This window comes from Poecile atricapillus (genome assembly GCF_030490865.1).
Source record: "Poecile atricapillus isolate bPoeAtr1 chromosome 36 unlocalized genomic scaffold, bPoeAtr1.hap1 SUPER_36_unloc_8, whole genome shotgun sequence".
Classification (NCBI taxonomy): Eukaryota; Metazoa; Chordata; class Aves; order Passeriformes; family Paridae; genus Poecile; species Poecile atricapillus.
Window position 1 is genome coordinate 21,415 of NW_026708998.1, and position 26,970 is coordinate 48,384.

At 56.2% G+C, this 26,970-nt stretch overlaps 1 protein-coding gene across 1 annotated transcript in view; it reads left to right on the forward strand.

Moving 5' to 3' along the window:
* Positions 1–26,970, forward strand: part of NEURL4 (neuralized E3 ubiquitin protein ligase 4) — a 68,200-nt gene that overhangs the window by 12,858 nt on the left and 28,372 nt on the right. The window contains exons 5-17 of the mRNA XM_058828556.1: positions 1,042–1,153; positions 2,923–3,011; positions 5,725–5,797; positions 6,928–7,207; positions 9,054–9,235; positions 11,026–11,111; positions 12,383–12,545; positions 13,391–13,592; positions 15,984–16,060; positions 17,153–17,231; positions 18,987–19,156; positions 22,423–22,548; positions 25,571–25,716. Coding sequence (XP_058684539.1) covers positions 1,042–1,153; positions 2,923–3,011; positions 5,725–5,797; positions 6,928–7,207; positions 9,054–9,235; positions 11,026–11,111; positions 12,383–12,545; positions 13,391–13,592; positions 15,984–16,060; positions 17,153–17,231; positions 18,987–19,156; positions 22,423–22,548; positions 25,571–25,716 — 1,785 coding nt within the window. The remainder of the gene's footprint in view (positions 1–1,041; positions 1,154–2,922; positions 3,012–5,724; positions 5,798–6,927; positions 7,208–9,053; positions 9,236–11,025; positions 11,112–12,382; positions 12,546–13,390; positions 13,593–15,983; positions 16,061–17,152; positions 17,232–18,986; positions 19,157–22,422; positions 22,549–25,570; positions 25,717–26,970) is intronic.

Here is a 26,970-nt window from a genome sequence, read left to right on the forward strand (position 1 = left end):
TTTTTGGGAATTTTTTTTTATTTTTTGGGATTTTTTTTGGAATTTTTGGGGAATTTATTTGGATTTTTCTGGGATTTTGGGCCATGGCGGTCACTGGACGAGTTCAACAACGGCGTGGTGCTGACCAACCGGCCCCTCAGGGATGGGGAGATGTTCGAGGTGGGAATTCTGGGAATTTTGGGAATTTTTGGGAATTTTTTGGGAATTTTTTGGCATTTTTTTGGATTTTTTTTTGATTTTTCTGTGATTTTTGGGGGAATTTTGGGATGTGGCGGTCAGTGGATGAGTTCAACAACAGCGTGGTGCTGAGCACCAGAGCCCTGAGGGATGGGGAGATATTCCAGGTAGGAATTTGGGAATTTTGGGAATTTTTTTTTATTTTTTGGGAATTTTTTTGGAATTTTGGGGAATTTTTTTGGGATTTTTCTGGGTTTTTGGGGGGATTTTGGGCCATGGCGGTCACTGGACGAGTTCAACAACGGCGTGGTGCTGACCAACCGGCCCCTCAGGGACGGGGAGATGTTTGAGGTGGGAATTCTGGGAATTTTTGGGAATTTTTCTGGAATTTTTCTGGATTTTTTTGGGGATTTTTTGGGCATTTTTTTGATCTTTCTGTGATTTTTTGGGGTATTTTGGGCTGTGGTGGTCACTGGATGAGTTCAACAACAGCGTGGTGCTGAGCACCAGAGTCCTGAGGGATGGGGAGATATTCCAGGTAGGAATTTGGGAATTTTGGGAATTTTTTTGGAATTTTTTGGGAATTTTTTTTGAGCTTTTTTTTGGCTTTTTTGGATTTTTTTTTCTGTTAGTTTGAGATTTTTTATTTGTTTTTTTGTGGTTTTTTTTTGTTTTTGTGGGATTTCTTGGGTGTTTTATTTGTGTTTTTGGGGCTTTTTTGGGTTTTTTATTTGTTTTTTGTGGGGTTTTTCTGGGATTTTTGTAGGATTTCTTGTGGGGTGTTTTATTTGCGTTTTTGGGGATTTTTTTGGGGTTGTTTTTGGGTTTTTTGGGGTGTCCTGACCCCCATCCTGACCCCCCCAGATCCGCATTGACAAACTGGTGGACAAATGGTCGGGGTCCATCGAGATCGGGGTCACCGCCCACAACCCCAACAGCCTCGAGTACCCGGCCACCATGACCAACCTGCGCTCAGGTGAGCCCCGAAACCCCGGGAAAACACCCCAAAAAACACGGGAAAAACACCCCAAAAACCACGGGAAAAACACCCCAAAACCTCGGGAAGAATCCCCAAAAACCCCGGGAAAAACACCCCAAAACCACGGGAAAAACACCCCAAAAAACATGGGAAAACACCCCAAAAACCCCGGGAAAAACACCCCAAAAACCCCGGGAAAAACACTCCAAAAAACACGGGAAAAACACACGAAAAACCCCGGGAAAAACACCCAGAAACCATGGGAAAAACACCCCAAAATCCCAGGAAAACACCCCAAAAAACACGGGGAAAACACCCAAAAACCCCGGGAAAAGTTCCCTGAAATTCTGGGAAAAACACCCAAAAACCCTGGGAAAAACACCCAAAAACCTTGGGAAAAACAGCCAGAAACTGCAGGAAAAACACCCAAAAACCACGGGAAAAATTCCCAAAAATCCCAGGAAAAATTCCCTGAAATCCTGAGGAAAATCCCCAAAAACCACGAGAAAAACACCCCAAAACCCCGGGAAAAACACCCCAAAACCATGGGAAAACACCCTGAAATCCCAGGAAAAATTCCCTGAAATCCTGGGAAAACCACCCCAAAACCGCGGGAAAAACACCCAAAAAACCTTGGGAAAAATTCCCTGAAATCCTGGGAAAAATTCCCTGAAATCCTGGGAAAAATTCCCTGAAATCCTGGGAAAAATTCCCTGAAAACCTCGGGAAGAATTCCTAAAAACCCCGGGAGAAACACCCCAAAACCACGGGAAAAACACCCAGAAACCCCGGGAAAAATTCCCTGAAGTCCTGGGAAAAACAGCCAAAAACCTTGGGAAAATTTCCCAAAAATCCCAGGAAAAATTCCCTGAAATCCTGGGAAAAACACCCAAAAACCCCGGGAAAAATTCCCTGAAATCCTGGGAAAAACACCCAAAAACCACGGCAAAAACAGCCAAAAATCCCAGGAAAAATTCCCTGAAATCCTGGGAAAAACAGCCAAAAACCACGGGAAAAATTCCCCAAAAACCTCGGGAAAAACCCCCAAAATCAATGGGAAAAATTCCCCAAAAGTCCTAGCAAAAATACCCCAAAAATCACTGGAAAAATTCCCTGAAATCCCAGGAAAAATTCCCCAGAATCAACGGGAAAATTTCCCCAAAAATCTCGGGAAAAGTATCCAAAATATCCTGGGAAAATCCCCCAAAAATTCCAGGAAAAATCTCCAAAACCCTGGGAAAAATCACCCAAAATCACTGGAAAAATTCCATGAAATCCCAGGAAAAATCCCCCTGAAATCCTGGGAAAAATATCCAAAACCTTGGGAAAAATTCCCCAAAATTCCTGGAAAAAACCCTAAAAATCCTGGGGGGGAAAAAAATCCTAAATCCTGGGGAAAAATCCTGGAAAAAAAAATCCCAAAAATCTTGGGGAAAAAAAAAAGCCAAAAATACCAGAAAAAAAAAATCCTCAAATTCCTGGGAAAAATATCCAGAAAAATCCTGGGAAAAAAAAAAAATCTTGAAATTGTGGGAAAATTAAACTTAAAAATCTTGGGAAAACAAACTCCAAAAATTTTCTATTTTAGGATAAAAAAAACCTAAAATCCCGGGAAAAATTCCGCAGGGAACCCCAAAAACCCTGGAAAAAAAACAAAATCCCAGCAGGGTTTTTGGGGAGGTTCCAAAATTTTGGGAAAAGCCCCAAAATCCTTGGAAAAAGCCCCAAAATCCTTGGAAAAATCCCCAAATTTTGGATTCTGGCAGGGACGATCATGATGAGCGGCTGCGGGATCCTCACCAACGGCAAAGGGACGCGCCGGGAGTACTGCGAGTTCAGCCTGGACGAGCTGCAGGTGAGCCCCAAAATCACCCCAAATCCACCCAAAATCCACCCACGGGACCCCCAGAATCCGCTCCGGGCACCCCAAAATTGGGGGGAGTTCAGAACATCCCAAAATCCCAAAAAACCCCTAAGAAAATTTGATTTGTGATGGTTCTGCTTCATAATTTTTTTATTTTTGAGTCCTAAAATTCCCCCAAATCCACCCAAAATTCACCCACGGGATCCCCAAAATCCACTCCGGGTACCCCAAAATGGGGGGGAGTTCAGGACATCCCAAAATCCCAAAAAATCCCTGAAAAAAATTCCATTTGTGGTTGAGAAATTGGGGTGATTTCATGGATTTTTTTATTTTTGAGTCCCAAAATCTCCCCAAATCCACCCAAAATTCACCCAAATCCACCCAAAATTCACCCACGGGACCCCCAAAATCCGCTCTGGGCACCCCAAAATTGGGGGGAGTTCGGGACATCCCAAAATCCCAAAAAATCTCTGAAAAAATTTGATTTGTGGTTGGGAAATTGGGGTGATTTCGTGGATTTTTTTATTTTTGAGTCCTAAAATTCACCCAAATCCACCCAAAATCCACCCAAAATCCACCCAAAATTCACCCAAAATCCGCTCCGGGCACCCCAAAATCGGGGGGAGTTCAGGACATCCCAAAATCCCAAAAAATTCCTGAAAAATTTGATTTGTGATAAATCAGGATGGTTTTGCTTCATAATTTTTTTATTTTTGAGTCCTAAAATTCCCCCAAATCCACCCAAAATCCACCCACGGGACCCCCAAAATCCGCTCTGGGCACCCCAAAATCGGGGGGAGTTCAGGACATCCCAAAATCCCAAAAAATTCCTGAAAAAATTCCATTTGTGGTTGAGAAATTGGGATGATTTCATGGATTTTTTTATTTTTGAGTTGTAAAATTCCCCAAAATCCACCCAAAATCCACCCAAAATCCACCCAAAATTCACCCAAAATCCACTCTGGGCACCCCAAAATTGGGGGGAGTTCAGGAACATCCCAAAATCCCAAAAAATCCCTGAAAAATTTTGATTTGTGATGGTTTTGCTTCATAATTTTTTTATTTTTGAGTCCTAAAATCTCCCCAAATCCACCCAAAATTCACCCAAATTCACCCAAAATTCACCCACGGGACCCCCAAAATCCGCTCCGGGCACCCCAAAATTGGGGGGAGTTCAGAACATCCCAAAATCCCAAAAAATCCCTGAAAAAATTCGATTTGTGGTTGAGAAATTGGGGTGATTTCATGGATTTTTTTATTTTTGAGTTGTAAAATTCCCCAAAATCCACCCAAAATTCCCCCAAATCCACCCAAAATTCACCCACGGGACCCCCAAAATCTGCTCCGGGCACCCCAAAATTGGGGGGAGTTCAGAAACATCCCCAAATCCCAAAAAATTCCTGAAAAATTTGATTTGTGATAAATCGGGATGGTTTTGTTTCATGATTTTTTTATTTTTGAACCCTAAAATTCCCCCAAATCCACCCAAAATCCACCCAAAATTCACCCACGGGACCCCCAAAATTCACTCCGGGCACCCCAAAATCGGGGGAAGTTCAGAACATCCCAAAATCCCAAAAAATCCCTGAAAAAATTCCATTTGTGGTTGAGAAATTGGGGTGATTTCATGGATTTTATTTATTTTTGAGTTCTAAAATCTCCCCAAATCCACCCAAAATCACCCAAAATTCACCCACGGGACCCCCAAAACCTCCCTGTGGTTTTTGGGGTGAATTCCGGTGGTTTTGGGGTGAATTCCGGTGTTTTGGGGGTTTCCTGTGGATTTTGGGGTGAATTCCGGAGGGTTTGGGATAAATCTTGGGGAGTTTGGGGGCTCCCTGTGGGTTTTGGGGTGAATCCTGGCAGATTTGGGGTGAATTCTGGCAGTTTTGGGGATCCTTGCAGGTTTTGGGGTGAATCCTGGCGGTTTTGGGGTGAATCCCGGTGGTTTTTGGGGCTCCCTGCAGGTTTTGGGGTGAATCCCGGCGGTTTTGGGGGGCTCCCATGGGTTTTGGGGTGAATCCTGGCGGTTTTGGGGTGAATCTCGGTGGTTTTTGGGGTGAATCCCGGTGGTTTTGGGGTGAATCTCGGTGGTTTTTGGGGTGAATCCCGGTGGTTTTGGGGTGAATCCCGGTGGTTTTTGGGGCTCCCATGGGTTTTGGGGTGAATCCCGGTGGTTTTGGGGTGAATCCTGGCAGTTTTGGGGATCCTTGCAGGTTTTGGGGTGAATCCTGGCAGTTTTGGGGTGAATCCCGGCGGTTTTGGGGTGAATCCCGGCGGTTTTGGGGTGAATACCGGCGGTTTTGGGGTGAATTCCGGCGGTTTTGGGGATCCTTGCAGGTTTTGGGGTGAATTCCGGCGGTTTTGGGGTGAATCCCGATGGTTTTGGGGTGAATTCCGGTGGTTTTTGGGGGCTCCCATGGGTTTTTGGGGTGAATTCTGGTGGTTTTGGGGGCTCCCATGGGTTTTGGGGTGAATTCTGGCGGTTTTGGGGGCTCCTGTGGGTTTTGGGGTGAATTCTGTCAGTTTTGGGGGCTCCTGTGGGTTTTTGGGGTGAATCCCGATGGTTTTGGGGTGAATTCTGGAGGTTTTGGGGGCTCCCATGGGTTTTTGGGGTGAATTCCGGCGGTTTTGGGGTGAATCCCGGCAGTTTTGGGGTGAATTCCGTCAGTTTTGGGGTGGGGTGACAGCTCTGTCCCCACAGGAGGGGGATCACATCGGCCTGACCCGCAAGGCCAACAACGCCCTGCACTTCTACATCAACGGCGTGGACCAAGGTACGGCCCCAAAACCACCCAAAATCACCCCAAAATCACCCAAAATCACCCCAAAATCAGCCCAAAATCAGCCCAAAATCACCCCAAAATCACCCCAAATCACCCCAAAATCACCCCAAAATCACCCCAAAATCATCCAAATCACCCCAAAATCACCCCAAATTACCCCAAAATCACCCCAAAACCATCCAAATCACCCCAAAACCACACAAAATCACCCCAAATCACCCCAAAATCACCCCAAAAATCACCTTGAAACCACCCAAAATCACCCCAAAATCACTCCAAAATCACCCACAAAGCTGTGTCCTCTGCTGTCCCCATGTCCCCACCACGTCCCTGTGTCCCCATGGTGTCCCCATGGTGTCCCCACGGTGTCCCTGGGTGTCCCTGCAGTGTCCCCGGGTGTCCCCGCGGTGTCCCCAGACTGTCCCCATGTCCCCACGGTGTCCCCATGTCCCCACACTGTCCCCCTGCTGTCCCCATGTCCCCACGGTGTCCCCACACTGCCCCGATGTCCCCACGGTGTCCCCACGGTGTCCCCACGGTGTCCCCGTGGTGTCCCCACACTGTCCCCACGGTGTCCCTGGGTGTCCCTGCAGCGTCCCCATGGTGTCCCCACACTGTCCCCATGTCCCCACGGTGTCCCCATGTCCCCATGGTGTCCCCACAGTGTCCCCACACTGTCCCCACACTGTCCCCACGGTGTCCCTGCAGTGTCCCCGCGGTGTCCCCATGGTGTCCCCATGTCCCCACAGTGTCCCCATGTCCCCATGGTGTCCCCACAGTGTCCCCATGTCCCCACAGTGTCCCCACAGTGTCCCTGCAGTGTCCCCACACTGTCCCCATATCCCCATGTCCCCATGGTGTCCCCACGCTGTCCCCACGCTGTCCCCACACTGTCCCCATGTCCCCGGTGTCCCCACACTGTCCCCATGTCCCCGGTGTCCCCACACTGTCCCCATGTCCCCACGGTGTCCCCACACTGTCCCCACACTGTCCCCACACTGTCCCCACACTGTCCCCACGGTGTCCCCACAGTGTCCCCACACTGTCCCCACACTGTCCCCATGTCCCCGGTGTCCCCACACTGTCCCCAGACTGTCCCCATGTCCCCGGTGTCCCCGCAGGGGTGGCGACCACGCTGACGCCGCAGCTGGTGTACGGCGTTGTGGACCTGTACGGGATGGCCGTCAAGGTGACAATCGTGCACAACCACAACCACAGCGACCGCCTGCGCCGCAACAACGCCATCCTGCGCGCCCTGTCACCCGAGGGGACCCTGGGGACACCGCGACGGCCACCCGGCCCCGCCCCCGCCCTGCCCCCGCCCCCGCGGCTCCTCTTCCACCCCAACTGCGGCCAGAAGGCGGCCGTGGTCAACGAGGGCCGGACGGCGCTGCGGCCACAGTGAGTGACCACGGGGACAGTGGGGACATCATTGGGGGATTGGGGACAGTGGGGACATTGGGGGGATTGGGGACATTGGGGACATTGGGGACATTGGGGACATTGGGGACATTGGGGGGATTGGGGACATTGGGGACGTTGGGGACGTTGGGGGACACTGGGGGGATTGGGGACATTGGGGACATTGGGGACATTGGAGGACACTGGGGGGACATTGGGGACAGCGGGGACATCGGGGACATCGGGGACAACGAGGGCCGGACGGCGCTGCGGCCACAGTGAGTGACCACGAGGGACATCGGGGGGATTGGGGACATTGGGGGGATTGGGGGACACTGGGGACATTGGGGGGATTGGGGACATTGGGGACATTGGGGACACTGGGGGGATTGGGGGACACTGGGGACATTGGGGGACATTGGGGACATTGGGGACATCGGGGTCAACGAGGGCCGGATGGCGCTGCGGCCACAGTGAGTGACCACGGGGACATCAGGGGGATTGGGGACATTTGGGGACACTGGGGACATTGGGGGGACTGGGGACATTGGGGACAGTGGGGACAGTGGGGGACATTGGGGACATTGGGGGGACATTGGGGACATTGGGGGACACTGGGGGACACTGGGGGGATTGGGGACATTTGGGGACATTGGGGGGATTGGGGACATCGGGGTCAACGAGGGCCGGACGGCGCTGCGGCCACAGTGAGTGACCACGGGGACATCAGGGGGATTGGGGACATTTGGGGACACTGGGGACATTGGGGGGACTGGGGACATTGGGGACAGTGGGGACAGTGGGGGACATTGGGGACATTGGGGGGACATTGGGGACATTGGGGGACACTGGGGGACACTGGGGGGATTGGGGACATTTGGGGACATTGGGGGGATTGGGGACATCGGGGTCAACGAGGGCCGGACGGCGCTGCGGCCACAGTGAGTGACCACGGGGACAGTGGGGACAGCGGGGGGATTGGGGGTATTGGGGACATTGGGGACATTGGGGACATTGGGGACATTGGGGACCTGGGGACGCTGGGGACAGTGGGGACATTGGGGACAGTGGGGACATTGGGGACATTGGGGACATTGGGGACACTGGGAGGACTGGGGACATTGGGGACAAGGAGGTCCAGATGGTGCTGTGGCCGCAGCGAGTGACCACAGTGACCACAGGGACACTGGGGACGTTGGGGACATTGGGGATTGGGGACATTGGGGACACCAGGGGCACTGGGGGGATGTGAGGGTCATGGGGACATCGGGGGACGGGCGTCAGTGAGGGACACACGGTGCTGCTGTGTCCCCAATGTCCCCAATGTCCCCAATGTCCCCAATGTCCCCAATGTCCCCAATGTCCCCAATGTCCCCAGTGTCCCCAATGTCCCCAATGTCCCCAATGTCCCCAATGTCCCCAGTGTCCCCAATGTCCCCAATGTCCCCAATGTCCCCAGTGTCCCCAGTGTCCCCAATGTCCCCAGTGTCCCCAATGTCCCCAATGTCCCCAACGTCCCCAACGTCCCCAACGTCCCCAATGTCCCCAGTGTCCCCAACGTCCCCGCTGTCCCCTCTGTCCCCAATGTCCCCAGTGTCCCCCAATGTCCCCAATGTCCCCCAATGTCCCCAATGTCCCCAGTGTCCCCAATGTCCCCAATGTCCCCAATCCCCCAATGTCCCCAATGTCCCCAATGTCCCCAATCCCCCAGTGTCCCCAGTGTCCCCAATGTCCCCAACGTCCCCAATGTCCCCAATGTCCCCAACGTCCCCAATGTCCCCAATCCCCTCGATGTCCCCAACATCCCCGCTGTCCCCAACGTCCCCGCTGTCCCCTCTGTCCCCAGTGCCACCGATGACTTTAACCACGGCGTGGTGCTGAGCGCGCGGCCCCTCGGGGACAACGAGCTGTTCCAGGTGCGGCTGGACAAGATGGTGGACAAGTGGGCGGGGTCCATCGAGATCGGCGTCACCACCCACAACCCGGCCTACCTGCAGCTGCCATCCACCATGACCAACCTGCGCTCAGGTGTGTCACCTGTGTCACCTGTGTGTCACCTGTGTCACCTCTGTGTCACCTGTGTGTCACCTGTGTCACCTGTGTGTCACCTGTGTGTCACCTGTGTCACCTGTGTCACCATCCCAACCCCACCATGACCAACCTGCGCTCAGGTGTGTCACCTGTGTCACCTGTGTGTCACCTGTGTCACCTCTGTGTCACCTGTGTGTCACCTGTGTCACCTGTGTGTCACCTGTGTGTCACCTGTGTCACCCCTGTGTCACCTGTGTCACCTGTGTCACCTGTGTGACTCCTGTGTCACCTGTGTCACCTCAGTGTCACCTGTGTGTCACCTGTGTGTCACCTGTGTGTCACCTGTGTGTCACCTGTGTGTCACCTGTGTGTCACCTGTGTCACCTGTGTCACCTGTGTGTCACCTGTGTCACCTGTGTGTCACCTGTGTGTCACCTGTGTGTCACCTGTGTCACCATCCCAACCCCACCATGACCAACCTGCGCTCAGGTGTGTCACCTGTGTCACCTGTGTCACCTGTGTGTCACCTGTGTGTCACCTGTGTCACCTGTGTGTCACCTGTGTGTCACCTGTGTTACCTGTGTGTGTCACCTGTGTCACCATCCCAACCCCACCATGACCAACCTGCGCTCAGGTGTGTCACCTGTGTCACCTCAGTGTCACCTGTGTCACCTGTGTCACCTGTGTGTCACCTGTGTGTCACCTGTGTCACCTCAGTGTCACCTGTGTCACCTGTGTCACCTCTGTGTCACCTGTGTCACCTGTGTGTCACCTGTGTCACCTGTGTCACCTGTGTCACCTGTGTCACCTGTGTGTCACCTGTGTCACCTGTGTCACCTGTCACCATCCCAACCCCACCATGACCAACCTGTGCTCAGGTGTGTCACCTGTGTCACCTCTGTGTCACCTGTGTCACCCCTGTGTCACCTGTGTGTGTCACCTGTGTCACCTGTGTCACCTGTGTCACCTGTGTCACCTGTGTGTCACCTGTGTCACCTGTGTCACCTGTGTGTCACCTGTGTGACTCCTGTGTCACCTGTGTCACCTGTGTGTCACCTGTGTGTCACCTGTGTCACCTCAGTGTCACCTGTGTCACCCCTGTGTCACCTGTGTGACTCCTGTGTCACCTGTGTCACCCCTGTGTCACCTGTGTGTCACCTGTGTTACCCCTGTGTCACCTGTGTCACCTGTGTGTCACCTGTGTGTCACCCGTGTGTCACCTGTGTGTCACCCCTGTGTCACCTGTGTCACCTCTGTGTGTCACCATCCCAACCCCACCATGACCAACCCCCTCTCAGGTGTGTCCCCAAGGTGACATTCCCGTGTCCCTGAGGTGACGTTCCCACGGCTCTGTGTCACCACATCCCTGAGGTGCCACCCCAGTGTCCCCAATGTCCCCACTGTCCCCAGTGTCCCCAATGTCCCCAATGTCTCCCCAATGTCCCCAGTGTCCCCAATGCTGTCCCCAATGTCCCCAATGTCCCCACTGTCCCCAATGTCCCCACTGTCCCCACTGCTGTCCCCACTGTCCCCAATGTCCCCGTGTCCCCAGTGTCCCCACTGTCCCCAATGTCCCCAATGTCCCCAATGTCCCCAATGTCCCCACTGTCCCCAATGTCCCCAATGTCCCCAATGTCCCCAATGTCCCCACTGCTGTCCCCAATGTCCCCAGTGTCCCCACTGTCCCCAATGCTGTCCCCACTGTCCCCAATGTCCCCCAATGTCCCCAATGTCCCCACTGCTGTCCCCAATGTCCCCAGTGTCCCCACTGTCCCCTGTGTCCCCAGGCACGTGGATGATGACCGGTAATGGGGTGATGCACAACGGCACCACCGTGCTGGACGAGTACGGACACAACCTGGACCGGCTCAAGGTGTGCGGGGCGGGGGGTGACAGGGATGTGACAGGGGTGTGACAGGGGTGTGACAGGGGGGTGACAGGGGGGTGTGACAGGTGTGTGACAGGTGTGTGACAGGGTGTGTGACAGGGTGTATCACGTGTGTCAGGGTGTATCAGGGTGTATCAGGGGGTGTATCAGGTGTATCAGGTGTATCAGGTGTATCAGGGTGTATCAGGGGGTGTATCAGGTGTATCAGGTGTATCAGGTGTATCAGGTGTGTCAGGGTGTGTCAGGGTGTATCAGGTGTATCAGGTGTGTCAGGTGTATCAGGTGTGTCAGGTGTATCAGGTGTGTCAGGGTGTATCAGGTGTGTCAGGTGTGTCAGGTGTATCAGGTGTATCAGGTGTATCAGGTGTGTCGGGGGTGTATCAGGTGTATCAGGTGTATCAGGTGTATCAGGTGTATCAGGTGTATCAGGTGTATCAGGTGTGTCAGGGTGTATCAGGGTGTATCAGGGGGTGTATCAGGGGGTGTGTCAGGGTGTATCAGGTGTATCAGGTGACACTGTCCCCTCAGGCAGGTGACACGGTGGGCGTGGTGCAGTGGGTGTGTCAGGGGGTGTGTCACGGTGTATCAGGGTGTGTCAGGGTGTATCGGGGTGTGTCAGGGTGTGTGACAGGTGTATCAGGTGTATCAGGTGACACTGTCCCCACAGGCGGGTGACACGGTGGGCGTGGTGCAGTGGGTGTGTCAGGGGGTGTGTCAGGGGGTGTGTCAGGGTGTGTCAGGGTGTATCAGGGTGGGTGACAGGTGTGTCAGGGTGTGTCAGGTGTATCAGGTGTATCAGGTGTGTGACACTGTCCCCACAGGCAGGTGACACGGTGGGCGTGGTGCGGTGGGTGTGTCAGGGTGTATCAGGTGTGTCAGGGTGTGTGACAGGTGTATCAGGGTGTATCAGGGTGTATCAGGTGACACTGTCCCCTCAGGCAGGTGACACGGTGGGCGTGGTGCGGTGGGTGTGTCAGGATGTGTCAGGGTGTATCAGGGGGTGTGTCAGGGTGTGTGTCAGGTGTGTCAGGGTGTGTCAGGGTGTATCAGGTGTGTCAGGGTGTATCAGGTGACACTGTCCCCTCAGGCAGGTGACACGGTGGGCGTGGTGCAGTGGGTGTATCAGGGGGTGTGTCAGGGTGTGTCAGGGGGTGTGTCAGGGTGTATCAGGTGTATCAGGGTGTATCAGGGGGTGTGTCAGGGTGTGTGTCAGGTGTGTCAGGGTGTATCAGGTGTGTGTGACACTGTCCCCTCAGGCAGGTGACACGGTGGGCGTGGTGCGCAGGGACGATGGGACCCTGCACTTCTTCGTCAACGGAGCCCCCCAGGGCCCCGCGGCCTGGAACGTTCCGCCCAACGTCTACGCCGTGGTGGACCTGTACGGACAGGCGGCACAGGCCACCATCGTGGACGAGGGAGGTGGGTGACACTGGGGACACTGGGGACAGCTGGGGACAGCTGGGGACATTGGGGGTGTTGGGGACATTTGGGACATTGGGGACATTGGGGACATTGGGGGGATTGGGGGATTGGGGACATTGGGGACACTGGGGACAATGGGGACATTGGGGACATTGGGGACAATGGGGACATTGGGGACATTGGGGACATTGGGAACGTTTTGGGGACATTGGGGACATTGGGGACACTGGGGACACTGGGGACACTGGGGACACTGGGGGTGTTGGGGACATCTGGGGACATTGAGGGGACATTTTGGGAACATTGGGGACATCACGTCAGGACCTGTACGGACAGGCGGCACAGGCCACCATCGTGGACGAGGGAGGTGGGTGACACTGGGGACAGCTGGGGACACTGGGACATTGGGGACATTGGGGGGATTGGGGACATTGGGACATTGGGGACATTGGGACATTGGGGACATTGGGGACATTGGGGACATTGGGGGGATTGGGGACATTGGGGACATTGGGGACATCGGGGACATTGGGGACACTGGGGACATTGGGGACAGAGGGGACAGAGGGGACATTGGGGGGATTGGGGACATTGGGGACATGGGGGGACATTGGGGTCATTGGGGACTCTGGGGGCACTGGGGACACTTGGGGACACTGGGGGGATTGTGGGGACATTTGGGACATTGGGGATTTGGGTTTTTGGGGACATTTTGGGGACATTTTGGGGACATTTTGTTGCCGTTGGGACAACAATCACAACACGAGGGGCCCCGAAGGTCCTTTGGGGACATTTTGTGTCGCCGTGGGGACACCGGGGCCAGCGCAGCCGTGTGTCCCCAGAGGTGGCAGCGCTGGTTGGGGACGGCTCCGACGGTGACAGCGTTGGGGACAGCCCCGAGAGCGGCACCCCGGGGACGTCCCCGAGCGACCTCCGCTTCCACCGGCTGCACGGCGCCAACGCCGTCATCACCAACGGCGGCCGCACCGCGCTGCGCCAGAACTGCCGCTCCGAGTTCAACGACGCCATCGTCATCTCCAACCGGTCAGCGCTCCCAAAACATCCCAAAATATCCCAAAATGTCCCGAAATATCCCAAAATCCCGGAAAAAATCCACCCAGGAATCGGGAAAATACCGAAAACCCCGTTAAAATCACCCAAACCACCCCAAATCTGTCCCAAACCCGACCCCAGAGCGGCCGCTCCGAGTTCAGCGACGCCATCGTCATCTCCAACCAGTCAGCGTTCCCAAAATATCCCAAAATATCCCAAAATATCCCCAAAATCCTGGAAAAAATCCACCCAGGAATCGGGAAAATACCGAAATCCCGAAAAAACCCCGTTAAAATCACCCAAACCACCCCAAATCTGACCCAAATCTGCCCCAAACCCAACCCCAGAGCGGCCGCTCCGAGTTCAACGACGCCATCGTCATCTCCAACCGGTCAGCATTCCCAAAATATCCCAAAATATCCCAAAATATCCCAAAATCCACCCAAAAATCCTGGAATTCCCAAAAAAATCCATCAGGGAATGGTGACATCCCGAAAAAACCCCGTTAAAATCACCCAAACCTCCCCAAATCTGACCCAAATCTGACCCCAGAGCGGCCGCTCCGAGTTCAGCGACGCCATCGTCATCTCCAACCGGTCAGCGTTCCCAAAAATCCCGGAATTCCCAAAAAAATCCATCCTGGAATGGTGACATCCCAAAAAAACCCCGTTAAAATCACCCAAACCTCCCCAAATCTGCCCCAAACCCGACCCCAGAGCTGCCGCTCCGAGTTCAACGACGCCATCGTCATCTCCAACCGGTCAGCGCTCCCAAAATATCCCAAAATATCCCAAAATATCCCAAAATATCCCAAAATATCCCAAAATATCCCGAAATCCCGGAAAAATTCACACAGGAATCCGGAAAATATCGAAAACCCTGTTAAAATCACCCAAACCTCCCCAAATCTGACCCAAACCCAACCCCAGAGCGGCCGCTCCGAGTTCAGCGATGCCATCGTCATCTCCAACCGGTCAGCGTTCCCAAAAATCCCAAAATATCCCAAAATATCCCAAAATATCCCAAAATATCCCGAAATATCCCGAAATATCCCAAAATCCCGGAAAAAATCCACCCAGGAATCGGGAAAATTCCGAAAACCCCAAAAAAACCCCGTTAAAATCACCCAAACCACCCCAAATCTGCCCCAAACCCAACCCCAGAGCGGCCGCTCTGAGTTCAATGATGCCATCGTCATCTCCAACCGGTCAGCGTTCCCAAAAATCCCGGAATTCCCAAAAAAATCCCAAAATCCTGGAAAAAAATCCACCCAGGAATCCGGAAAATACCGAAATCCCCAAAAAAACCCCGTTAAAATCACCCAAATCTGACCCAAACCCAACCCCAGAGCGGCCGCTCCGAGTTCAGCGATGCCATCGTCATCTCCAACCGGTCAGCGTTCCCAAAAATCCCAAAATATCCCAAAATATCCCGAAATCCCGGAAAAAATTCACACAGGAATCGGGAAAATACCGAAATCCCAAAAAAACCCCATTAAAATCACCCAAACCTCCCCAAATCTGCCCCAAATCTGCCCCAAACCCAACCCCGGAGCGGCCGCTCTGAATTCAGCGACGCCATCGTCATCTCCAACCGGTCAGCGTTCCCAAAATATCCCAAAATATCCCAAAATCCACGCAAAAATCCCGGAATTCCCAAAAAAATCCCAAAATCCCAGAAAAAATCCACCCAGGAATCCGGAAAATACCGAAATCCAAAAAAAAAACCCCAAAATATCCCAAAATCCACCCAAAATATCCCAAAATATCCCAAAATCCACCCAAAAATCGCCAAATTCCCAAAAAATCCCCATTTTTGGGTCAATTTCCTCATTTTTGGGGTTAATTTCCCTGGTTTTGGGGTTAATTTTCCCGATTTTGGGTGAATTTCCCATTTTTTGGGTCAATTTTCCCATTTTTGGGTCAATTTTCCCGTTTTTGGGGTTCATTTTCCCATTTTTGGGTTCATTTTCCCGTTTTTGGGGTCAATTTTCCCGATTTTGGGTTCATTTCCTCATTTTTGGGTTCATTTCCCCATTTTTGGGTTCATTTTCCCATTTTTGGGTCAATTTTCCCGTTTTTGGGTTCATTTCCTCATTTTTGGGGTCAATTTCCCCATTTTTGGGTTCATTTTCCCATTTTTGGGGTCAATTTCCCCATTTTTTGGGTTCATTTTCCCATTTTTGGGGTTCATTTCCCCGTTTTTGGGGTCAATTTTCCCATTTTTGAGTTCATTTCCCCATTTTTTGGGTTCATTTTCCCATTTTTTGGGTTCATTTCCCCATTTTTTGGGTTCATTTTCCCGTTTTTGGGGTCAATTTCCCCATTTTTGGGTTCATTTTCCCATTTTTGGGTCAATTTTCCCATTTTTGGGGTGTTTCAGGGCCCTGAGGGACGGGGAGCTGTTCGAGATCGTCATCCAGAAGATGGTGGATCGATGGTCGGGGTCCATCGAGGCCGGTGAGGGGACCCTGGGGACATCTGGGGACATCTGGGGACATCTGGGGACATTTTGGTGACATTTGGGGACAATTTGGGGACACTTGGGGACATTTTGGGGACAATTTGGGCCCATTTGGGGCCATTTGGGGACACCTGGGGACACTTTGGGGCCATTTGGGGCCATTTGGGGCCATTTGGGGACATTTGGGGACATTTGGGGCTAATTTGGAGACATTTTGGGGCCATTTGGGGCTATTTGGGGCCACTTCGAGGACATTTTTGGGACATTTGGTGACATTTTGGGGCCATTTGGGGGCATTTGGGGCCAATTTGGGGACATCTGGGGATATTTGGGGACATTTGGTGACATTTTGGGGCCATTTGAGGCCATTTGGGGCCATTTGGGGATAATTTGGAGACATTTGGGGACATTTGGGGGACATTTGGGGCCATTTGGGTCCATTCGGGGGCATTTGGGGACATCTGGGGACATTTGAAGACATTTTGGGGACACCTGGGGACATTTGGGGACATTTGGGGACCATTTGGGGCCACTTAAGGGCCACTTTGGGGACATTTTAGGGACATTTGGGGACATTTGGGGACAATTTGGGGCAATTTGGGGACAATTTGGGGACATTTTGGGGACATTTTGGGGACATTTGAGGACATTTTTGGGCCATTTGGGGCCACTTTGGGGCCATTTGAAGACATTTTGGGGACACTTTGGGGACATTTGGGGACATTTTGGGCCATGTGGGGCCAGTTTGGGGCCATTTGAAGACATTTTGGGGACATTTGGGGACATTTGAGATCATTTGGGGACAATTTGGGGACATTTGGGGACACTTTGGGGACATTTGGGGACATTTGGGTCCATTTGGGGACATCTGGGGACATTTTGGAGGCATTTGGGGACATTTTTGGGACATTCTGGGGCCATTTGGGGCCATTTGGGGACATCTGGGGACATTTTGGGGCCATTTGGGGCCATTTGGGGCCATTTGGGGACATCTGGGGACACTTTGGGGACATTGGGGGCATTGGGATGGACGTGGGGGACCTTGGGGACACCTTGGGGTGACAGAGGTGTCCCCGTGTCCCCCCCAGGTGTCACCGCCATCCGCCCCGAGGACCTGGAGTTCCCCAACACCATGACAGACATCGACTACGACACCTGGATGCTCAGGTGGGGACACCTGGGGGGACATGGGGACATGGGGACACCTGGGGACACCTGGGGACACCTGGGGACACCTGGGGGGACATGGGGACACCTGGGGACACCTGGGGACACACCTGGGGACACCTGGGGACACCTGTGTGACACATGGGGACACCTGGGGACACCTGGGGGGACACGGGGACAGCTGGGGACAGCTGGGGACATTTGGGGCACAGCTGGGGACAGCTGGGGACAGCTGGGGACACCTGGGGACACCTGGGGACAGCTGGGGACACCTGGGGACACCTGGGGGGACATGGGGACACCTCTGGGGACACCTGGGGACAGCTGGGGACACCTGGGGACACTTGGGGACATCCTGGGGACATCCTGGGGACACCTGGGGACACCTCTGGGGACACTTGGGGACACCTGGGGGGACATGGGGACACCTAGAGACACCTGGGACACCTGAGACACACCTGAGACACACCTGGGGACACCTGGGGACACCTGGAGACACCTGGGGACACTTGGGGACACACCTGGGGGCCACCAGTGTCCCCAAAGAGATCAGCTGGGGGTCCCTCTTTGTCCCTCCTGTCCTTGATGTCCCCAAGGGTCCCTGGGGTGTCCCTGTGATGTCCCCAATGTCCCCAATGTCCCCACAATGTCCCCAATGTCCCCAATGCAGTGGCACGGCCATCATGCAGGACGGGAACACCATGAGGAACAATTACGGCTGTGACCTGTGACCATGGCTGTGTCACTGTGTCACTGTGTCACTGTGTCACTGTGTCACTGTGACCATGGCTGTGTCCCCATGGCTGTGTCCCCAGGGCTGTGTCAGGGCTGTGTCCCCGATGTCCCCACGATGTCCCCAATGTCCCCAATGTCCCCACTGCAGTGGCACGGCCATCATGCAGGACGGGAACACCATGAGGAACAATTACGGCTGTGACCTGTGACCATGGCTGTGTCACCATGGCTGTGTCAGGGCTGTGTCCCCGGTGTCCCCACGATGTCCCCAATGTCCCCAATGTCCCCACTGCAGTGGCACGGCCATCATGCAGGACGGGAACACCATGAGGAACAATTACGGCTGTGACCTGTGTCACTGTGTCACTGTGTCACTGTCCCCAGGGCTGTCAGGGCTGTCAGGGCTGTGTCAGGGCTGTGTCCCCATGATGTCCCCATGATGTCACCATGTCCCTGTGATGTCCCCACTGCAGTGGCACGGCCATCATGCAGGACGGGAACACCATGAGGAACAATTACGGCTGTGACCTGTGACCATGGCTGTGTCCCCATGGCTGTCAGGGCTGTCACGGCTGTGTCAGGGCTGTGTCCCCATGGTGTCACCATGTCCCCAATGTCCCCAATGTCCCCAATGCAGTGGCACGGCCATCATGCAGGACGGGAACACCATGAGGAACAATTACGGCTGTGACCTGTGACCTGTGTCACTGTGTCACTGTGTCACTGTGTCACTGTGTCACTGTGTCCCCATGGCTGTGTCAGGGCTGTCAGGGCTGTGTCCCCATGGTGTCCCCGTGTCCCCATGGTGTCCCCAATGTCCCCAATGTCCCCACTGCAGTGGCATGGCCATCATGCAGGACGGGAACACTGTGAGGAACAATTACGGCTGTGACCTGTGACCTGTGTCACTGTGTCACTGTGTCACTGTCCCCATGGCTGTGTCAGGGCTGTCAGGGCTGTGTCCCCGGTGTCCCCATGATGTCCCCATGGTGTCACCCTGTCCCCACGGTGTCCCCACAGTGGCACGGCCATCATGCAGGACGGGAACACCATGAGGAACAATTACGGCTGTGACCTGGACGCGCTGGGCACGGGCGCCCGGATCGGGATGATGCGCACGGGGGGAGGGGACCTGCGCTACTTCATCGACGGCGCCGACCAGGGCGTGGCCTGCTCGGGACTGCCACCAGGTATGGGGACATTGGGGACATTGGGGACATCACTGGGGACATTGGGGACATCGGGGACATTGGGGACATTGGGGAGATCAGGGGATTGGGGACACACAGGGCGTGGCCTGCTCGGGACTGCCACCAGGTATGGGGACATTGGGGACATTGGGGACATTGGGGACATTGGGGACATTGGGGACATTGGGGGGATTGGGGACATTGGGGACATCAGGGGATTGGGGACACACAGGGCGTGGCCTGCTCGGGACTGCCACCAGGTACTGGGGACATTGGGGACATTGGGGACATCACTGGGGACACACAGGGCGTGGCCTGCTCGGGACTGCCACCAGGTACTGGGGACATTGGGGACACTGGGGACACCCAGGGGATTTGGGGACATTGGGGACATTGGGGACACTGGGGACACTGGGGACATCGAGGGGACATTGGGGGGATTGGGGACATCAGGGGATTGGGGACACCCAGGGCGTGGCCTGCTCGGGACTGCCACCAGGTATGGGGACATTGGGGACATTGGGGACAGTGGGGACATCAGGGGATTGGGGACACCCAGGGCGTGGCCTGCTCGGGACTGCCACCAGGTATGGGGACATTGGGGACATTGGGGACATTGGGGAGATCAGGGGATTGGGGACACCCAGGGCGTGGCCTGCTCGGGACTGCCACCAGGTATTGGGGACACTGGGGACATCACTGGGGACATTGGGGACATTGGGGACACACAGGGCATGGCCTGCTCGGGACTGCCACCAGGTACGGGGACACTGGGGACACTGGGGACATTGGGGACATCACTGGGGACACTGGGGACACTGGGGACATCAGGGGATTGGGGACACACAGGGCGTGGCCTGCTCGGGACTGCCACCAGGTATGGGGACATTGGGGACATTGGGGACATCACTGGGGACATTGGGGACATTGGGGACATTGGGGACATCACTGGGGACATTGGGGACATTGGGGACATTGGGGACATCACTGGGGACATTGGGGACATTGGGGACATTGGGGACATCACTGGGGACATTGGGGACATTGGGGACATTGGGGACATTGGGGAGATCAGGGGATTGGGGACACACAGGGCGTGGCCTGCTCGGGACTGCCACCAGGTATTGGGGACATTGGGGACATCATTGGGGACATTGGGGACACTGGGGACATTGGGGACACACAGGGCGTGGCCTGCTCGGGACTGCCACCAGGTACTGGGGACATTGGGGACACTGGGGACATCACTGGGGACACCCAGGGGATTGGGGGGATTGGGGACACTGGGGACATTGGGGACATTGGGGACATTGGGGGGATTGGGGACATTGGGGACATTGGGGGGATTGGGGGTGTTGGGGACATTGGGGACATTGGGGACATTGGGGGGATTGGGGACATTGGGGACAGTGGGGACATCAGGGGATTGGGGACACACAGGGCGTGGCCTGCTCGGGACTGCCACCAGGTATGGGGACACTGGGGACACTGGGGGGATTGGGGACATTGGGGACATTGGGGACATCACTGGGGACATTGGGGACATTGGGGACATCACTGGGGACACTGGGGACACAGAGGGCGTGGCCTGCTCGGGACTGCCACCAGGTACGGGGACATTGAGGACATTGGGGACATTGGGGACATTGGGGACACCCAAGGCGTGGCCTGCTCGGGACTGCCACGAGGTATGGGAACATTGGGGACATTGGGGACATTGGGGACACTGGGGGGGACATTGGGGGGGACATTGGGGGGATTGGGGACATTGTGGGTAGGGGGACATTGGGGACCTGAGGTGTCTCTGAGGTGGCACCGCTGTGCCCAGAGGTGCACGCTGTGGTGGCACTGAGGGGACACAGGTGACAGTGACAGGTGACAGTGACACTGGTGACACACAGGTGACACACAGGTGACACAGGTGACACAGGTGACAGTGACAGTGACACAGGTGACAGTGACAGTGACACAGGTGTGACACAGGTGACACACAGGTGACACACAGGTGACACAGGTGACACAGGTGACACAGGTGACACAGGTGACACACAGGTGACACACAGGTGACACAGGGTGACACAGGTGACACAGGTGACACACAGGTGACACAGGTGTCCCCACTGTCCCAGAGGTGTACGCCGTGGTGGATCTCTATGGTCAGTGTGTCCAGGTGTGACACAGGTGTGACACAGGTGTGACACAGGTGACACAGGTGACAGTGACAGTGACACAGGTGACACACAGGTGACACACAGGTGACACAGGTGTGACACAGGTGACACACAGGTGACACACAGGTGACACAGGTGTCCCCAATGTCCCCACTGTCCCAGAGGTGTACGCCATGGTGGATCTCTATGGTCAGTGTGTCCAGGTGTGACACAGGTGACAGTGACAGTGACACAGGTGACACAGGTGACACAGGTGACACACAGGTGACACAGGTGACAGGTGACAGTGACACAGGTGACACACAGGTGACAGTGACAGTGACACAGGTGACACAGGTGACACACAGGTGACACAGGTGACAGGTGACAGTGACACAGGTGACACACAGGTGACAGACAGGTGACACAGGTGACACACAGGTGACACAGGTGTCCCCACTGTCCCAGAGGTGTACGCCGTGGTGGATCTCTATGGTCAGTGTGTCCAGGTGTGACACAGGTGACAGTGACAGTGACACAGGTGACACACAGGTGACACACAGGTGACACAGAGGTGACAGTGACAGTGACACAGGTGTCCCCACTGTCCCAGAGGTGTACGCCGTGGTGGATCTCTATGGTCAGTGTGTCCAGGTGTGACACAGGTGACAGTGACAGTGACACAGGTGACACACAGGTGACACACAGGTGACACAGAGGTGACAGTGACAGTGACACAGGTGTCCCCACTGTCCCAGAGGTGTACGCCGTGGTGGATCTCTATGGTCAGTGTGTCCAGGTGTGACACAGGTGTGACACAGGTGACACAGGTGACACAGGTGACACAGGTGTGACACAGGTGACAGTGACACAGGTGACACAGGTGTGACACAGGTGACACACAGGTGACACAGGTGACACACAGGTGACACAGGTGTCCCCACTGTCCCAGAGGTGTACGCCGTGGTGGATCTCTATGGTCAGTGTGTCCAGGTGTGACACAGGTGTGACACAGGTGACACAGGTGACAGTGACAGTGACACAGGTGTGACACAGGTGACAGACAGGTGACACAGGTGACAGGTGACAGTGACACAGGTGTCCCCACTGTCCCAGAGGTGTACGCCGTGGTGGATCTCTATGGTCAGTGTGTCCAGGTGTCGCTGACCGGCGCCTCCGGCCCCGCTGACAACAGCCTGAACCCGGGGGCGGTGCCGGAGAAAGCCCCGCCCCCCTCACCTGGTGAGCACTGGGGGAACTGGGAGGGACTGGGAGGGACTGGGAGGGACTGGAGGGATCTGGGGACCTGGGTTATACTGGGCTGTACTGTGTTATACTGGGAGCACTGGGTTCTCAGCCCCTCCCTGGTCATGACCACACCCACTGACCACACCCAAACTGACCACACCCACTGACCACTGACCACACCCACTGACCACACCCACTGACCACACCCACTGATCACACCCACTGACCACACCCACTGACCACACCCTGAGTGACCACACCCGCTGACCACACCCACTGACCACACCCACTGACCACACCCACTGACCACACCCTGAGTGACCACACCCACTGACCACACCCTGAGTGACCACACCCAAACTGACCACACCCAAACTGACCACACCCACTGACCACTGACCACACCCAACTGACCACACCCACTGACCACACCCAACTGACCACACCCAAACTGACCACACCCACTGACCACTGACCACACCCAACTGACCACACCCAGTGACCACACCCAAACTGACCACACCCAACTGACCACACCCACTGGCCACACCCTGAGTGACCACACCCTGAGTGACCACACCCACTGATCACACCCACTGACCACTGACCACACCCACTGACCACACTGAGTGACCACACCCACTGATCACACCCACTGACCACACCCACTGACCACACCCACTGACCACACCCACTGACCACACCCACTGACCACACTGAGTGACCACACCCACTGATCACACCCACTGACCACACCCACTGACCACTGACCACACCCACTGACCACTGACCACACCCACTGACCACACCCACTGACCAGTGACCACACCCACTGACCACACCCACTGACCACACCCACTGTCCACACCCACTGACCACACCCAACTGACCACTGACCACACCCACTGACCACACCCAAACTGACCACACCCAAACTGACCACACCCACTGACCCCATTCACTGTCCACACCCACTGACCACACCCCATTCCCTGACCACTGACACAGCACTGCCCGGTGTCCGGTGTCCGGGGCAGTGTCTGGTGTCCACTGACCACTGCCCAGCGTCCGGAGCACTGTCCACTCTCCACTGTCCACTGTCCGGTGTCGGGAGCACTGTCCAGTGCCCGGTGTCCGGTGTCCGGAGCAGTGTCCACTGTCTGGTGCTGACAGTGTCCAGAGCACTGTCCGGTGTCCGGTGTCCACTGGTGCCCAGTGTCCAGTGTCCAGGGCAGTGTCCTATGTCCGGAGCACTGTCCGGTATCCAGTGTCCACTGTCTGGTGTCCGGTGTCCAGGGCAGTGTCCAGTGTTCGGTGTCTGGTGTCCGGTGCTGACGGTGTCCGGAGCACTGTCCAGGGCAGTGTCCGGTGCCCGGTGTCCGGAGCAGTGTCCGGTGCTGATGGTGTCCATGGCACTGTCCAGTGTCCGGTGTCCGGTGCTGACGATGTCCATGGCACTTTCCGGTGCCCAGTGTCTGGTGCTGACGGTGTCCGGTGTCCGGTGTCCTGAGCGCTGTCCGGTGCCCAGTGTCCGGTGTCTGGTGCTGACCGTGTCCGGTGTCTGGTGCCCAGTGTCCGGTGTCCAGTGTCGGGTGTCCACTGTCCGGTGTCCGGTGCTGACCATGTCTGGTGTCCAGTGTCTGTGGCACTGTCCGGTGTCCGGAGCACTGTCCAGTGTCCGGTGCTGACCGTGTCCGGTGTCCAGTGTCCACTGTCCATTGTCCGGTGCTGATGGTGTCTGGAGCACTGTCCATTGTCCGGTGCTGACCGTGTCCGGTGTCCGGTGTCCATTGTCCGGTGCTGACCGTGTCCGGTGTCTGGAGCACTGTCCAGTGTCCGGTGCTGACCGTGTCCGGTGTCCATTGTCCGGTGCTGACCGTGTCCGGTGTCCGGTGTCCATTGTCCAGTGCTGACCGTGTCCGGTGTCCGGTGTCCGGTGCTGACCGTGTCCGGTGTCCGGTGTCCATTGTCCGGTGTTGACCGTGTCCGGAGCACTGTCCAGTGTCTGGTGCTGACCGTGTCCGGTGTCCGGTGTCCAGTGTCCGGTGCTGACCATGTCCGGTGTCCATTGTCCGGTGCTGACCGTGTCTGGTGTCCAGTGTCCAGTGTCCATTGTCCGGTGCTGACCGTGTCCGGTGTCCGGTGTCCAGTGTCCGGTGCTGACCGTGTCCAGTGTCCGGTGTCCATTGTCCGGTGCTGACCGTGTCCGGTGTCCGGTGTCCGGTGTCCATTGTCCGGTGCTGACCGTGTCCGGTGTCCAGTGTCCAGTGCTGACCGTGTCCGGTGTCCGGTGTCCGGTGTCCATTGTCCGGTGCTGACCGTGTCCGGTGTCCAGTGTCCAGTGCTGACCGTGTCCGGTGTCCAATGTCCGGTGCTGACCGTGTCCAGTGTCCGGTGTCCATTGTCCGGTGCTGACCGTGTCCGGTGTCCGGTGTCCGGTGCTGACCGTGTCCGGTGTCCGGTGTCCATTGTCCGGTGCTGACCGTGTCCAGTGTCCGGTGTCCATTGTCCGGTGCTGACCGTGTCCGGTGTCCGGTGTCCAGTGTCCGGTGCTGACCGTGTCCGGTGTCCAGTGTCCGGTGTCCAGTGTCCGGTGCTGACCGTGTCTGGTGTCCAGTGTCCGGTGCTGACCGTGTCCGGTGTCCGGTGTCCAGTGTCTGTGGCACTGTCCGGTGTCCGGTGTCCAGTGTCCGGTGCTGACTGTGTCCAGTGTCTGGTGTCCATTGTCCGGTGCTGACCATGTCCGGAGCACTGTCCAGTGTCCGGTGCTGACCGTGTCCGGTGTCCGGTGTCCAGTGTCCGGTGCTGACCGTGTCCGGTGTCCATTGTCCGGTGCTGACCGTGTCCGGTGTCCAGTGTCCAGTGTCCATTGTCCGGTGCTGACCATGTCCAGTGTCTGGTGCTGACCGTGTCCGGTGTCCATTGTCCGGTGCTGACCATGTCCGGTGTCCGGTGTCCAGTGTCCGGTGTCGACCATGTCCAGTGTCCGGTACTGACCGTTTCCGTCTCTCGGCAGCGCCGGGGCCGTGCCAGCGCTTCCACGGCCGCTGTGGCCAGAACGTGGCTCTGGGGGCCGAGGGCCTGGGGGCCGCGCGCGTGGCCGGCTACTGCCACGGGCTGGTCTTCAGCCGCTCCCACCTGCGCCCAGGAGAGCTCTTCGAGGTGGGCGGGGCCGCGGGGCCACGCCCACAAATGGGCGTGGTCACCTGGGGGGGCGGGGGATGGGAGGGATGGGAAAAGGGGCGCTGTCGCTTTAAGAGAATGGGTGTGGCCGCGGTGGGAGGGGCCTAAAGGGGTGGGGGGTTGGGCACGCCCACAAATGGGCGTGGTCACCTGGGGGGGCGGGGGATGGGAGGGATGGGAAAAGGGGCGCTGTCGCTTTAAGAGAATGGGTGTGGCCGTGGTGGGCGGGGCCTGAAGGGGTGGGTGAGGTCACCTGGGGGAGGGGGGAGGGGAAGCCCCACCCCAGGGTGGGGAAATGGGAGGGATGGAAAAAGGGGCGCTGTCGCTTTAAGAGAATGGGTGTGGCCGTGGTGGGCGGGGCCTGGGTTTGCCCCACCCCCAATCCTGATTTAACACCTCCCCCACCCCCAATTCCACACCTCAGGTGAGTTCTGGGCTCACCTGGGCCACGCCCACCCCACGTGGGTTCAGGATAAGCCCCGCCCACCCCACGTGGGTTCAGGATAAGCCCCGCCCACCCCACGTGGGTTTAGTTCTAAGCCCCGCCCACCCCACGTGGGTTCAAATCTAAGCCCCGCCCACCCCCGTGGGTTTGGGTCTAAGCCCCGCCCACCCCACGTGGGTTCAGGATAAGCCCCGCCCACCCCACGTGGGTTTGGGTCTAAGCCCCGCCCACCCCACGTGGGTTTGGTTCTAAGCCCCGCCCACCCCCCGTGGGTTCAGAGCTAAGCCCCGCCCACTCCTGCTGTGTTCAAGGCTCTCCCCTCCCCCTCACCTGTCCCAGGTGTGCCCTGGGCGGGGTCTCTGTGGGTGGGGCTGAGTCAGGGTCCCCCAGGTGTGTCCCAGATGTGTCCAGATGTGTCCAGGTGTGTCTCAGGTGTGTCCAGGTGTGTCCCAGGTGTGTCCAGGTGTGTCTCAGGTGTGTCCCTCACCTGTGCAGGTGCGGATCGAGGCTCTGGACGAGCGCTGGGCGGGGTCTCTGCGGGTGGGGCTGAGTCAGGGTCCCCTCAGGTGTGTCCCAGATGTGTCCAGATGTGTCCAGGTGTGTCTCAGGTGTGTCCAGGTGTGTCCCAGGTGTGTCCAGGTGTGTCCAGGTGTGTCCAGGTGTGTCCAGGTGTGTCCCAGGTGTTCACCTGTCCGTGTCTCACCTGTGCAGGTGCGGATCGAGGCTCTGGACGAGCGCTGGGCGGGGTCTCTGCGGGTGGGGCTGAGTCAGGGTCCCCCCAGGTGTGT